Source organism: Plecotus auritus (genome assembly GCF_963455305.1).
Source record: "Plecotus auritus genome assembly, chromosome: 4".
Classification (NCBI taxonomy): domain Eukaryota; kingdom Metazoa; phylum Chordata; class Mammalia; order Chiroptera; family Vespertilionidae; genus Plecotus; species Plecotus auritus.
In genome coordinates, this window is record NC_137775.1 from 61,870,637 (window position 1) to 61,886,686 (window position 16,050).

General features: G+C 42.6%; 1 protein-coding gene across 1 annotated transcript; it reads right to left on the reverse strand.

Moving 5' to 3' along the window:
* Positions 1–13,983: 13,983 nt before the first annotated feature.
* Positions 13,984–15,278, reverse strand: LOC308247088 (E3 ubiquitin-protein ligase RNF26-like; the record flags this gene model as incomplete). Its single annotated transcript, XM_080665606.1, is given in 2 exon segments — positions 13,984–14,021; positions 14,024–15,278. Coding segments are annotated over 2 exon segments (1,293 nt in total).
* Between the last annotated feature and the right edge of the window lie 772 nt (positions 15,279–16,050).

Below are 16,050 nucleotides of genomic sequence, written 5' to 3' on the forward strand. Positions count from 1 at the left end.
TAAAGTTCCTTCCTTTGGAACGGTTAAATGCATTTTTAGTTCTTCTCCTAAAGTGTTAGCTTCTTTTAAAAAGCACCTCTATTTTTCTCTTAAAATAATAATATTATAAAACATTAAAGTTATATTAATATCACTATTAGAGTTTTGGTTTTATAAAAGAGGTAAAAAGTAGATCACCGGGAGAATTAAAAGAACCCTAATAGGTGAAGCAACATTTGAACTCAGCTTTGAAGAGGAGGTAGTATTCCAAAAGCAACGGATGGATAGACCCAGAATGGCTTAGCAAGAGAAACACATACAAATGATGAAATAACTAAAGAAGAAAATGAATTGTTTAGGGAAGGTGAGACAAACCACTGTTTTCATTTACACATTTCTAGGACCAGTCCAATACAGAATTAAGTATTAACCTGGTAAGTTGTTATTTACATTGCTGTTATTTTATTCCTCAATTTTTCTTTAAAAACAAACAAACAAAACAACACAGGAAAGTTATTTTTATTATCCATCCGCTCACTTCTAATTCCATTCTACCTTAAATCTCATCTCCCATCCTATTTAATATAAAAGAATAATATGCAAATTAACCATCCCTCTGCTACACGCACAAGCCACGCTCACAAGCCATGCCCACAAAGCCACGCCCACCAGTCAATCAGGAGCGAATATGTAAATAAACCCAACCAAGATGGCTAGGGCTACAGAGAGCAGGAGGGAGGCTTGGGTTTCCCTGGCAATGGAGGAAGCCAAGCTTTCCACCTGCCCTTGCCGGCCTAGGCCTCCACTCAAGGCTACAAAGTTTCAATTATAGAAGATACATAAATCCCAATAGAAATGGCTGCTGCCACAGAGCAAGCAGAATGCTTGGCTCCATTCCAGGCTACAAAGTTTCAATTGTAGAAGATAAATAAACCCCAGATACCAGGGCCTCTGCTTGGATCGCCAGGGGACGTGGCCGGCCTGCAAACCACCACAGGCCCCTCACCCAGGCCGCCCCACACCCCAAGGGAACCCCCACCCTGATCCGGGGCACCCTTCAGGGCAAACCAGCTGGCCCCCACCCGTGCACCAGGCCTCTATCCTATCTTATAAAAGAGTAATATGCAGATTGACCATCACTCCAACACACAAGATGGCTGCCCCCATGTGATCAAAGATTCTGCCCCCATGTGGACACAAGATGGCCACCACAAGATGGCCAGCAAAGGAGGGCAGTTGGGAGGGAACAGGCCTGCAAGGGAGGGCAGTTGGGGGTGATCAAGCCTGCAGGAGAGGGCAGTTAGGGGTGATCAGGCCTGCGGGGGAGGGCAGTTAGCGGCAATCAGACTGGCAGGGGAGCAGTTAGGCATTATCAGGCTGGCAGGGGAGTGGTTAGGGGGTGATCAGGCTGGCAGGCAGAAGCGGTTAGGGGCAATCAGGAAGGCAGGCAGGCAAGCAGTTGGGAGCCAGCAGTCCTGGATTGTGAGAGGGGTCCCAGATTGGAGAGGGTGCAGGCTGGGCTGAGGGACACCCCCCCTGCACAAATTTTGTGCACCAGGCCTCTAGTTTTATGATAATTTGCCTACTTAACAGACAGAATTATTAATATGACTAAACGGGGTACCTTAGGCAAATGAATCATGAATATTTCATTGAGCTAAAGGAGGCAAAGGTCACACCATTTCTCCCCAGTGAAACAACAGCCTAGGAAAGTCTTTGCCACCTTTTGCTGTTCTAAAGGAATCAGTCCACTAATATCCTCAGCATTATGGACATGTTTCTTCCTGAAGGAAAGACTAACTTCCAGTCAGCTCTTCTCTGTTTCCACTAGAAGAAGAGACTAACTCCATTTGGAATGAACAGTATTTATTTGAGTGAACTGTAGTCATGTTGGATTCAAAAGTGTTCTTTATCAATAAATACTTTGATTATTGTCAGGACTTTCCCAGGATTACAATGACATTTCTCTAGAAATGCTGTTTTTTCTGTGTCTAATTTAAGATAACTTTTAGATTTCTTCTTTGGCCAATTGTTAAAAATTAGTCAAGATTAGCGGTAAAAGAGAATTTATAGAATAATTTAAGATAGTCAAGTTTAAAAAATATTAATCCTTAGTTACATAAAATTTACCATAGAATTTTAATGTATAAAACAAAAAGAGTAACATTATTAGTATCACTCTTTTATAAATTCAATGTCTAAAATTTATTGTAAAGTCAGTAAAAACAAAAAAAGTTAGATAAAATAAATATTGTAATCATCACAATTCCTTTCCACTTGTTCATTATAAAAGTATATGTAGGAACATACATTTAAAGCCAAATTCCTGAAAATCTCAGGATATTTTTTGATCAGATTGAAATGGCAGGTCATGCTTTCTTTTGAGATCAATATAAAGAAAGATAATGCAACAGTACTATTCAATGCCTCGATTGGCTCTGGCATATTACAACTAGAAAAATACATACTTAGGCGTGTTGCTTTGATTTTCTTTTCAGCTATTATATATGTAGGGGTGTGTGTGTGTGTGTGTGTGTGTGTGTGTGTGTGTGTGTGTGTATGTTGGTAGCTTTGCATAAAGCACCTACATGAAATCTTATAGTTACGTAGAATTTGGTTGGAAAGCATTATTTTTCCTCCATATCAGAAAAAAAGAAAATAAGACCCAGAGAAGTGACTCATTCTAGGTCATTCCACAATCTACTGACAGAGAAATAATTAGAACCTATATTGACTGACTCCCATTGCTGTGTTCTTTCAATGATTCCCCAATGCCTCTCCCATCTTATTATTGTAATTATTGATGTTATTTTTATTAATATTGTATTATGGTAAAGAAATAATGATCCTTAAACATTAGCACTTTCTAACTCTTATTCTGAGTTAGAAAGGAATACCACCATTCTTTCGTATTTATTCCTTTGTAAAACATGTATTTTTCAAGTTAAACCAAGATTCTTATCATAATTTTTTATCCAAATTTACTATATCTCTATTACTTAGAGGACTACAGATTATTTTAAATGCTGGACAAGTGGCCCAGTCAGTGTTGCTCAGTGGTTAAGCATTGACCCATGAACCAGGAGGTCATGGTTCAATTCCCGGTCAGGGCACATGCCTAGATTATGGGCTCAGTCCCCAGTAGGGAGTGTGCAGGAGGCAGTAGATCAATGATTCTCTCTCATCATTGATGTTTCTATCTCTCTCTCTCTCTCTCTCTCCCTTCCTCTCTATGAAATCAATAAAAACATATTTTTTTAAAAATTCTTGATGAGTGAGTTAATTGCTTGATAGACACAATGAGCCAACATTATATCCATTCATTTTCTATGTTCTTGAACTTTAGTCTATCTATCCTCACAATCAGGAAAATGTGCACCACATGTAAAGCATTTTCCATTGTACTTAAAGATGTTGGCTTTGTGACTCATCCAAGTCTTCAACTTTCTTTGAATTTACCCTGAAACCACCACAAGCACCTATTAAGTATCCCTCAGCACTACTGAATTTGCAGTCAAAGTGGAAATATGATGCTTTCTCTGGGCTTGACTAGCAAAAGGAAAATTCATAAAGTAAAAATAAAATTGTACTTTGGCTTCTTTAATGAATGTAAGCAATGCATACTGAGTTTGTAATTAAAATACTTTCTGTCATTTTGGGGATCTTAATGTTGAATGATGTCTGTGCTATATTTATAATCACTTTCCTTCCCATTAATAACAAAGCATTTCCAATTGGAAATGAGTGTGGCCATAACTTTTGCTTGTTCGTATTTGAGATCCCAGAATCTAAGTATTTTTCTCTCTGGCTCTCCATATTACAATTTCATTACTGTTCTGTCTGCTTTGGGAAAATAGTCTTGTTCATATATATGCTTAATTTTTAGAAAAAAATGTGAAATAAAAAAAAAGTATATCATATAAGAAGGATTGTAATGCTTTGGAGGCATTTACAATTTTTAAAGAAGACATGAAGTATTTTTGTGTGAGACAATGAGTTAGAATTTAAGGGGACTCAGTTTTTTTTAGCTGCCACGTGGATTTGTTGCTTTCAAACTAAGTTACATTTAGGACTGGGATTCCATGAACCAGCTCTAGTAGACATTTGAAAGACATGACCAACATAATTTTTTCTATTCTGTTCACCTTTACATGTGTTATTTCTATAAGCTGAAAAATAACACCCGAAGTTTTCATGACTTAACAGTATTGAGCCTAGTTAGTGTACAGATAAAAACTGAACCTGATACAATGTTCTGTGGAACATCTTGAGTCTCAAAGAAAGTGAAATGGTTCCTTTCCTCTTAATGTCTTTTCCTATATATAAAGGGTAAGACAGCATGTCCCATGGAAAAAGAATGAAAGCCTAAAACTTTATTCATGGGGGGAAAATGTATATATGAACATTCCTCTTTGCTTTTTTTTTAACTCTTACTGATAGATTATTACTTAAGACTGGTATATTTGTTATGCTGTATTTCAATTTTATTATGAAAGTTTACTCAATAGACTGTGTGTTGTTGTTTTTATTAAATGGACAATTCAGCTAAGTTCAACTGGATCTTTATTTATCCAAAATCAGATTTATTTCCTCTACTGAAGTTTTAAAAAAATATTTAAAGTATATTTGATTAGGCCCTGGCCAGGTAGCTCAGTTGGGTTAGAGCATTGTCCCAATAAGCAAAGGTTACAGGTTCATTCCCTGGTCAGGGCACATACAAGAAGCAACCGATGAATGCAGAAGTAAAACAAATCGATGTTTCTCTCTCTAAGAAATCAATCAATAAATTTTAAAAATAAAGTATCTTTGATTATGGTTTGTAGTAAAAAATTTAAAAATTTGATATATGCCATCATTTGATGGATTTTATGATCACTCTCTGTTTATATTATTTATTTTTGTAGTCTTTATAACTCCTATTCAGAGGGTTGTCATCAGGTAAAGGGTTATAAATGCACTGAGAAAAAATCCTATATAATAAAAGACAAACATCAACCAAATGGCGGAAAAACCGGTTGCTATGATGCACACTGACCACCAGGGGGCAGATGCTCAACGCAGGAACTGCCCCCTGGTGGTCAGTGCACTCCCACAGGGGGAATGCCTCTCAGCCCAAAGCCGGGCTCACGGCTGGCGAGCGCAGCGGCGGTGGCGGGAGCCTCTCCTGCCTCTGCGGCAGTGCTAAGGACATCTGACTGACGGCTTAGGCCTGCTCCCTCTGAAGCGGGCCTAAACTATCAGAGGGACATTCCCCAAGAGCTCCCGGACTGCGAGAGGATGCAGGCCGGGCTGAGGGCCCCCCTGCGCTGAGTTCACGAATTTCATGCACTGGGCCTCTAGTAAATAGATAAAAATGTTAATTTTTTTTCCCAAATGTGGTTACAGAAAATTTTAAAGAAAAAATCTTTTTTGATTATACAGTTTTTAAAATATGTTTTTATTGATTTTTAAATAGAGAGGAAGGGAGAGGGAGAGAGAGATAGAAACATTGTTGAGAAAGACACATCAATCGACTGCCTGCTGCATGCCCCACACTGGGGATCGAGCCCACAATCTGGACATGTGTCTGGGAATCAAACCCAGTACCTCTTGGTCCATGGGATGATACTCAAATATTGAGCCATATCAGCCAAGCTGATTATACATTTTTTTCTATGAAATATGTAATCCTTTATCCAAAAAAAAAAAAAATGTATCAATTGATTGCATTTATTGGCTCATTATAGGTAGAACATAGGCAAAGAGAGACAGAATTAAGAATGAAAATTAAGCCCAGCCAGTGTGGTTCAGTGGTTGAGCATTGACCTATGAAACAAGGGTCACGGACCAATTCCTGGTCAGGGCATATGCAGGGGTTGCAGGCTGTAGTGGGCGGGGGGGGGTGGGGGGGGGAGGCAGCCGACCAATGATTCTCTCTCATTATTGATGTTTCTATCTCCCTTTCTCTCTCCCTTCCTCTCTGAAATCAATAAGAAAATTAATAAATAAATAAAATGTTTACCAGAGAGTCAACATTAAAGAAGAAAGAAACTTAAGTATGGTGGCTCCTACTTTTATTTTAAACTTTGAATGATATCTTTGTTAATTAACTTTTTAAAAAATATATTTTTATTGATTTCAGAGAGGAAGGAAGAGGGAGAGATAGAAACATCAATAATGAGAGAGTAGCATTGATCAGTTGCCTTCTGCATGTCCCCTACCTGGGATCGAGCTTGCAACCCGGGCATGTGCCCTTGATCGGAATCGAATCCAGGACCCTTCATTCCACAGGCCAACATTCTATCCACTGAGTCAAATCAGGTAGGGCTGTTAGTTAACTTTTATTTATTTATTTATTTATTTATTTATTTATTTATTTATTTATTTATTTAAATATATTTTATTGATTTTTTACAGAGAGGAAGGAAGAGTGATAGATAGTCAGAAACATCGATGGGAGAGAAACATCGATCAGCTGTCTCTTGCACACCTCCTACTGGGGATGTGCCCGCAACCAAGTTACATGCCCTTGATCGGAATCGAACCTGGGACCTTTCAGTCCGCAGGCTGACACTCTATCCACTGAGCCAAACCGGTTTTGGCTGTTAGTTAACTTTTAACTCCCACCTGTGTGTTTTTTCCAGGTGCTGCTGTAATTCACCTGGCCACTGAGAGCCTAGAAGGGTCTGCCTACAATCCACAATCAAGATTCTTAGTATGACGGAGTCACTGTTTCAGAGGTAAGACAGTGTGTTCATCCCTCACTGGATGCACAAATTGTGGTTTCTTGATGACACACTTTTTATAACCTTCTAATTGTATTTGAGGCAGTTTCAATGGAGACATTAAATTACAACTTTCTAAGTCTTTCGATCATCAAGGGCAAGTCCTTCTCTATGCCCTAAAACATAAAGTTAGTTAAAGGGTAAAAACATTATTTTCAGACAGAGAAGGAATTCAGGAATCTTGTGTACATTGCACATTCTACCTTTATTGCAATCTATACAATTATTTTTTTCTCTGAAAGGATTATGTCTGTTTAAAAATAATAATTATACATTATCAATCCCATTTGTTTCCTATGTAAAAGAAGAAGAGTTCCATGTCAAAGCTCAGCCATCTCTGTTCCAATGAGGGTCCTCTGAGGTTTCCCCAATAATAGTAGGAATGCTCTGCCTTGGGTACCCAATGCTCACTAACTTTGATGTCCCTGAATGAGAGTTATCAAAGTCTGCACTGATACTTCATTTAATTGCCCAGGGCTTCCTGTTAAGAAGTTATCTTGCAGCCCCACCTGGCACACAGTGCTGTGTTATCCCATGGCACTTATTAGTCCTCTCTTTGTTGGGAAGAGTTAGTGATTACATTCAGGTTGAGTACAAAGGCCGAGTTGGAAGTCAACTGGGTTCATGTCCTAGCTTGGTCACCTCCTATACATGCCTGTGTCAGTTACTAAACCCCTCTAAACTTTTATTTCCTTGTTATTAAAATGGGGATAGTGCCCTAATCTGTTTGGCTCAGTGGATAGAGCGTCGGCCTGTGGACTGAAGGGTCCCAGGTTCGATTCCAGTCAAGGGCATGTACCTTGGTTGCGGGCACATCCCCAGTAGGGGGTGTGCAGGAGGCAGCTATTCAATGTTTCTCTCTCATCGATGTTTCTAATTCTCTATCCCTCTCCTTTCCTCTCTGTAAAAAAATCAATAAAATATATTAAAAAAATGAAAAAAAAATGGAGATAGTGCCTGCCTCTGATACAATGAGGGGGAATTATGGCCTAAAGTTTTTCAAGTATTTATTTGCATAAGAATCACTTGCTAGATTCTGATCCTGAAAATGTGGGGAGGGAGTTGATACTCTTCATTTTTAACAGGCTCACAATTGACTCCTAATACTGCTGGTTCATGGATTACACTTTGAGTGATAGCAAGATTGTAAGTGAAGACTAATATACAGATAATGGCCAACCATCCTATCTAATAAAAGAGCAATATGCAAATTAACCACTCTGCTACACCCACAAGCCACACCCACCAGCCAATCAGGAGCAAGTATGCAAATTAACCCAACCAAGATGGCTGCAGCCACGAAGCTAGCAGGAGGGTTATGTTTCCCCAGCGAAGGAGGAAGCCAAGCTTTCCGCACACCCTGGCAGGCCCAGGCCTCCACTCCAGGATACAAAGTTTCAATTATAGAAGATAAATAAATCCCAACAAAAATGGCAGCAGCCACGAAGCTGGAGAGAGCAGGAGGCTTGAGTTGCCCCCGGTGATGGAGGAAGCCAACCTTCCACAGCCCTGGCCTGCCTTGGCCTCCGCTGAAGGCTACAAAGTTTCAATTATAGAAGGAAAATAAATCCCAACAAAAATGGCTCCAGCCACAGAGCAAGCAGGAGGTTTGGCTCCACTCAAGGCTACAAAGTTTCAATTATAGAAGATAAATAAATCCCAGATACCAGGGCCTCCACTTGGGTCACCGGGGGACATGGCTGGCCTGCAAACCACCACAGGCCCCTCGCCCAGGCCGCCCCATGCCCCAAGGGAACCCCCACCCTGATCCAGGACACCCTTCAGGGCAAACCAGCTGGCCCCCACCAGTGCACCAGGCCTCTATCCTATCTAATAAAAGAGTGATATGCAAATTAACCATCACTCCAACACACAAGATGGCTGCCCCCATGTGGACACAAGATGACCACCACAAGATGGCCAGCAGGGGAGGGCAGTTGAGGGACCAGGCCTGCAAGGGAGGTCAGTTGGGGGTGATCAGGCCTGCAGGGGAGGGCAGTTAGGGGTGACCAGGCTGGCAGAGGAAGGAAGTTGGGGGTGACTGGGCCTGCAGTGAAGGGCAGTTGGGGGGGACCCAGGCCTTCAGGGGAGGGCAGTTAGGGGTGACCAGGCCTGCAGGGGAGGGCAGTTAGGGGCAAACAGGCTGGCAGGGGAGCAGTTAGGCATCAATCAGGCTGGCAGGGAGTGGTTAGGGGGTGATCAGGCTGGCAGGCAGAAGCGGTTAGGGGCAATCAGGAAGGCAGGCAGGCAAGCAGTTGGGAGCCAGCAGTCCTGGATTGTGAGAGGGATCCCAGATTGGAAAGGGTGTAGGCCGAGCTGAGGGACACCCCTCCCCCCCGTGCATGAATTTTGTGCACCAGGCCACTAGTATATAAAATAGAACTGAATCACTAACTGCAGCAACCTGCCCAGGAAGCCACACTTTATCTTTGAAAATAAGCCCAGGAACTAGCCTGCTGAGTCATACCTGTAGGAAGTCAGCCTGCTATCTCTAGTAATAATTCAGGAAGCCAAACAATAACTTCTATAACAATGAGACCAAAAAGGTCAAGACTTTATTAATAATGAAAATCTTTTCTAATTTTTCCCCCCACTTCCAATTTAGGGCCTACCAGAGAAAAACAAATATGCACCCCTAAACAATTACAGAGGGGTTAGTTAGCCCACCTATAGCTTCCTCAGGCCAAGAGCCTCCAATCTGGCACACCTGAGCCTTCCCTGTTTTCTACAATGAAGATCTTCCGCTCCTTTGCCTGCCTTCAAATCTTGCCTAAGTGCAAGTGGTGGTGGCTGACTCTGTAACATGCTGTGGGTAAGTAGTCTTTGCTTGTTCTCATTTCGTTGGTCTTTGTTTATTTCTACATAAGCAGAATATGAAAAGTGACTGTTATTTAGTGAGGCTCAGCAAATTGTAGCCTTAGGCTTTTTGAAGAGAGTGGAGTAGAGGCTTCTCTCCTCACCCCAGAGGAGGTCTTCATCCTTCAACTTTTCACTTTCTACTTCCCCAGAAAGGTGGTGTCATTAAAGTTCATGCACACCCTGCCTAGTTCTCCTTTATAGTAATATCTTCTCTTGAATTGGAAGAAGCTTGACTATTTGTCTTTTGGCTTAATCCTCTCCCTCCCTTCATTTAAGTTGCAAAGAAGCCCAGCCGATCACCAGATCACCAATTAACTTCTTCCTCCTTCCCTCTAACAACTGTGGTTGTGAGTGGAAGATGTCTTCCACCCAGGGGAAGGCAAGGTAATTTCTTATTAGTGACCCAACATTTTAATCTCTTCATTATCCTGTCCCATATGACCTGGCCCAAAGGTGGTAAAAGGATCAGATTTAGGTTGCAGCTGGAAGAAAAGGAGGGAGAGAACCTCCTTAAATCTAAATCATATACTCTGTTTCAGGTTTAAGGATGGCAGTATCTGGTATCTGAGTTTGGGTCACTTCTCAACAAAATTCAGGTGACATCTTGCTTTATTCTACCATTTACCCTATATTTATATCCCCCTTGGGAAATACACTTGGTGGAGTAGTGAGAAGGCAAGGGAAGATTTAGAAATTCTTGGCTTTTTTAGTTTAGCATCCCCCCAATAGCATTCAGATCCCACATTCCTTTTCCTACTGATAATTTAGAACATAAATAGAGAAAGACAAGTATCACATAATCTCATTCATATGTGGAATCTAATGAACAAAATAAACTGGTGAACAAAATGGATCCAGAGACATAGAAGCATGGAACAGACTATGGAATCTTAGAGGGAAAGCGGAGGTGGGTGGGTGGGAAGAGATCAAAGTATTTGTATGCATATATGCATAATCCATGGACACAGACAATAGGGTGGTGAAGGCCTGGGGCAGGGGACAAGAGTGGGCTAGAAGGGGTCAATGGGGAAAGAAGAGGGACATATGTAATATTTTCAACAATAAAGATTTAATTATAAAATAAAACATAATTAGGAATAAAGATGATTACCCGAGAGTTATTTTGACAGGGGAATATATAGATCATCCAACAAGGAACAGAAGAAGGGTGACTCAGATTTCTAACAGTTCAGGCCCAAATTAAAATTCCATGGCCCACAATGGAATTTGCAATCTATTTGGCACAGTAAGAAGAAAAATATATAAATGGCTATGAAAAGTAATATTTCAAACATAAACATAAGTGGAAATGGTTGCCAAGCATCTGAATTATTAGAAATGTGTTTATTTTAAACATCTTCACAAAAAGGAGAAATATATTTTAGAGTTTTTATCTTTACCAAGCATTTTCCCCATATTCTTGAGTAATTTCAGCTTCTGCCTTTTATTGGTGGATTGACTTATAAAGAGAAGAGAGGAAGGACGGAGAGAGATAAAGAGAGAAAGAGAAAGACCGAGAGAGAAAGAGAGAGAGAGAGAGAAGAGAGAGAGAGATCTATTTGTTGTTCCACTTATTTATGCATTCATTGGTTGCTTCTTATATGTGCCATGACAGGGGATCTAACCAAGTCAAGGCTAAGCTTCTCTCTTGATAGCAGCTTTTTAGTATACTTTGTTATTTGATGTAGTAAAAAATATATGATAGTTCAATGCATATATTTTGTACATGCTTTTCAAGTTATTTACACTTTCCTAGAGGCTGTCCAATTAAATAGAAGAGCATCTGAGATATTTTTAAGGAGTATCTCCCTATTTTCTTCATAGTACAAAGAAATTTAAAGGGTTCTACTAAAAGCTGTGATTTAGGAGAGGATTGGCATTGTTGTAGAACTTCTTTAAAATACCATGTCTCAGGCTTCTCTGAGGCAGACTCTGATTCAGTAGTTCTGGAAAGGGGCCCTTGAACCTGTATTTTTAAAAGCTCTGTAAGTGACTATGCTGCCTGCCAGGTTTGGCTTCATAGTTTCAATTAGATGGATGCCAACTGGCATTATTAAAATGCTTCTGGGTTGGAAAAGTCTGCAGTCCTCTGTAAAAGCAGAACAATTTAATTCAACAACATTTATTAAACACACGTTCATGTGTGCTGCAGACACAAAAGTAAACAACACAGGTTTTGTTCTCAATTGGCTTAGGAACTAGAGAAGAGAATAGAGAAAAAGAGAGACAGAGAGACAGAGGAAAGGAGAGAGAGAGAGAGGGAGAGAGAAAAAAAAAAGGGAGAGAAGGAATGAACGGACTTACCTGCAGAGTGTGGCAAAATAACAGTGAATGTCATTGGAATTAATAGAACAAGAAAAGAAGAAAAATTTAGAGAAGATAACGTTGCATCTAACTTGGGGCCTTACAAGAAATTAGGTAGAGTGGTTCTCAACTACTGTGTTGAGCAATGTGTGGGGCAATTGTAGTTGTGGTTGTGGGGCTGTGATTAGCATTTAGCAGCGGTGGAGTGCTCCTGCATGAGGTGTCCACAGCACTTCTGTGAAAAATCCTGCATGGGTTGATGAAATGGAAAAGAAGTTAAGATCTTTGTCAATCACAAGCACAAGGAAATGTGAGATGAGAATATTGGCTTGGATCACTATTGTGCTTCCCTGTTTAACAAGATCAATAACAGAAAAAAATTAAGTTGTATGGAGGGTTTTAGATGACAGATTTTTAGTAGTCTGATAATTGAATACATGCCATGATTTTAATTGGAAAGTTTAGAATTGATACTAGTGACAGTGAAAGCACTAAAATGGAATCATGTTTTATTAGGAAGCAGCCTGTAGGTCCACAAAAACTAAGTATTAACCTATTGCTTTATCACTCTAATGTTTACTATCTCATGAGCAGTATAGAGTCCTTTTGAGAATGTTCTTAAAACTATTGATTTTTTTTCAAGCTTTTTCCCCCAAGCCAGTGGTTGGCAAACTGTGGTTCACGAGCCACATGCAGCTCTTTGGCCCCTTGAGTGTGGCTCTTGCACAAAATACCACGGCCTGGGCGAGTCTATTTTGAAGAAGTGGTATTAGAAGAAGTATAAGTTTAAAAAATTTGGCTCTCAAAAGAAATTTCAATCGTTGTACTGTTGATATTTGGCTCTGTTGACTAATGAGTTTGCCGACCACTGCCCCAAACCAATAGCATTTCTGAAATAGTGCTTTCTTTGTTCAGCTATATATGAAACTATTATCTTTGTCAACCCTATTTCCAGAATCCCTGAACAAAACAGTTAACTGGTAGTTTTCCTACTAAATTGGAAATCAAGATGGTAGGGTTATAACTTTTGAGGCCATCTAGATGGTGGGAGTGGATATTCTATTAAAAACAGTCCTCAGAGAGCATAAGGAACATTTCACTAAGTATTTATTAAGAATAACTCACAAGATATAGAGCTAGTCCTTTTAAAATTGCATCTGGCTCAATTTTTTTTTTCAGGGTTGTCAACAAAACTTTATTCACTGGAAACTGAGCCATAAGACCCCTCAGGGAACTGCATGCCCCTGGCCCTGGCCCCACTGTGTTTGGACCCCAGTGGAATGTGCACAGTCTGCCCTCCTCAGTGCCAGGGAGAGGCAAACAGAAGGGGAATGCCATTTTCCTCTGTGACGTGGGGAATGAAAGGACAGGAATAGAAATCTGGTTCTCTCTCCTGAGGCTCCAGTGGAGCTGGGATGTGAGGGTTCATGGTCGCAAAGCCAGATGCAGCTACACACACACACACACAGGGATAAACTTCTGACCCCAGCTGCTGGACGAGGTTGGGAGGGAGCTTCAGAAGATCATTGCAGGCAAAAGTGGTAGCTCTAAGGGCATCTGCAAGACATTTTCTGGCTAAAAGCAAAGGTTCAAGATCATTGCAAGGCCCTTGAGTTGCCAAAATACCCAAATAACACTGATGTGTTGTGGCTACAGAAGCTAGGAAGAGGACCTGCAAACCCCCAACAACAGCAAAAAAACCCCCAAAAAAACAAACAAACAAACAAACAAAAAAAAACAGAAGCAGAGGAGGAGCCCCAGAGGCTGGCATCTGGGTGGGCCTTGGCAAGCTGGAGGGGAGGCCACAACAGTCTCAGGGCATGACATAGTGACACGCCACCCTCAGCATCGCAGGGACCTACTGAGTAAAGAGAAGCTGCTATCCTGCCCCCACCCAGGTCACTGTCTTCCAGGGTGTCCCATCTCAATGTCCTGGATGTATGGCTTGGAGGCTTGCCATGACAGCCACAGGGCAAAAGGCGATTCAGGCCAGGACCCGGAGGTCAGGTGTGAATGCTGTCCTAGCACAGGTGGCTGTGTGGTGCGTGCAGCTGGAGGAGGGGCAGGGAGGGAGTTCTCAGAGGTAGACGTTGAGGGTCTGTAGAATGCCCGGCAGCAGAGCGGGCAGTTGCGGTGGTAGACGGGGTGGCGCATCAGGATTTCGGGGCAGGCCTGGCAGAGGCACAGGTGCCGACAGGGCAGCAGCAGCACTGTCTTGTTCTGGTCCTGGCAGATGACACACTTCCGTTTCTCTTGCTCCCTCAGCAACTTCCATGGGTCCTGCCCGGCTATAGGCTCCTCATTGAGCCTCTCCCTGCTCCAGGCAGTGGTCACTCTGGCCATTCTACCTTCTTCCTCTTCTGCCTCTGATCTGGGCCCTGCTTCTGGAAGAATGTCCTGTTGCAAGGTCCTGGCTGCAGGCACCCTTCTAGGGCCACCCTGGGGAGCCCCAGGTGCCCCTCCCCAATTCGGCCAGCTTGCCAGCTGTAGGCTGCGGCTCCAGACTCGGTGCCAAGCCTCCAAGCCCAGTGCGAGGCGAGACAGCCGCGTAACATCCTCTTGAAGCCTGTGGTAGGATGGGCGGGCGTGGAGCTGACTGAGGGCCTGGGTGGCCAGCCTCATGGTGAGGTCCGGGTGCAGCACGGTCACCGTCACCGCCAGCACGCAAGCCAGCAGCACCAGGCCAATGAGATTGACAAGCACAAAACTGGCCATGAGTCGGGCAGCCGAGGCCAAGAGCTCCATTGCTAGCTGGCATGGGGTCCAAAGAAGGATGGCCATGGCCACAGCAGTGCTGGAAATGTGAGCGAGGAAGGCCGCCATAACGTCCGTCATCCTCCACAGTGGCCCCATCACTGCATCCCATAGGGCCAGCAACAGGAAGAAGAGGTTCTGGGTGCCAATGAGGCAGATGTTGACCAGGCTGTTGATCATGTAGGCCACCAGGCTCATGGCAATGGCACAAACATCACAGGCCTGGTGCAGCAGAGTATGGCCACTGGAGACCACATTGAGGATGCCCCGGTGCAGGATATCCTGGCTCCTCAAGGCCCCATGCGAGGGCAGGTGCCCCAGGAGCTTCAGGCTCTCCAGGCCAGAGCAACAGCTGTACAGCAAGGTCCACAGGGCCTGAAAGCCCCCCAAAGTGAACCGCATCAGGGCTTCGATCAAGGCCAGCAGTGACAGCAAGACTCCGCGGCCCAGGTGCACAAGACTGATCAGCACAGTGTGGGGCAGGTTGTAGATAAAGGCCAGGAGCCAGGCCACAGAGGCCAGGAGGGAGGACACCAGCAGGAAGTTCAGATCCAACACCAAGGTCAGCACGTCCAGCACCAGGCCCACCCCATTCACCACCAGGTACACAGCCTCCATGGTGGGGCATGGAGGGCGGTCTCAAGACAGTCCAACTCCCGGGTGAGGGGGTGGGAAGGTGCCAATGTTGTGGGGGAGGGCTCAGGGCTTAATCTGGAAGGGAAGGAAAAAGTCTCCCACTAAGGGCGAGAATTGGGAGTCTGAGAAGGAAGTGGGTTAGGGGTGAGGGGGTCTCAGTGGGGGAAACCGGGTACAGTGGCTCAATTTTTAAATATTATTCCTTACATTCTTCTTGAAGAGATTAATTTCTGCTTCTATACTGAAGAAGTCCTGTCTGCTTATAGTTGCTTTGGTATGATCATCTAATTGAAACTGGAAAGTATTATTTTTCTTTAAAGTTTCAAATAAACAACCCTAAATACAACTGAATAGCTGATATTAAACTTTTTACAATTATTGACACTTCCTATAATACATTAACAATATGCCTATTGTCCCAGAAAAAATTCTCTATGATAGTACATGAACTAGTGCCTGTGTTCTGTAAAGAATTATAAGAACATTTTCAAGATATTTAGCTAAAGTCAAACATCACAGAATGGAATTAAGAGCTCTGAGTTTCTGATTCTGAGCTAAGTGACCCATACATTCAAGAAATGGGTCTCTTCTTCAATGTTTTGCTTAGATTCTCTGCCAGGGCACAGTCTAACATAAAATATTGTGTCCAGGCTCAACCAACAGCCACAACATATTACTTTCGGTCTTGCATGACTGTGTTGGGATATTTCTAGCAGTGGTTGTGATGGTGGGCATGGCCCTTGGCCCATTGGCT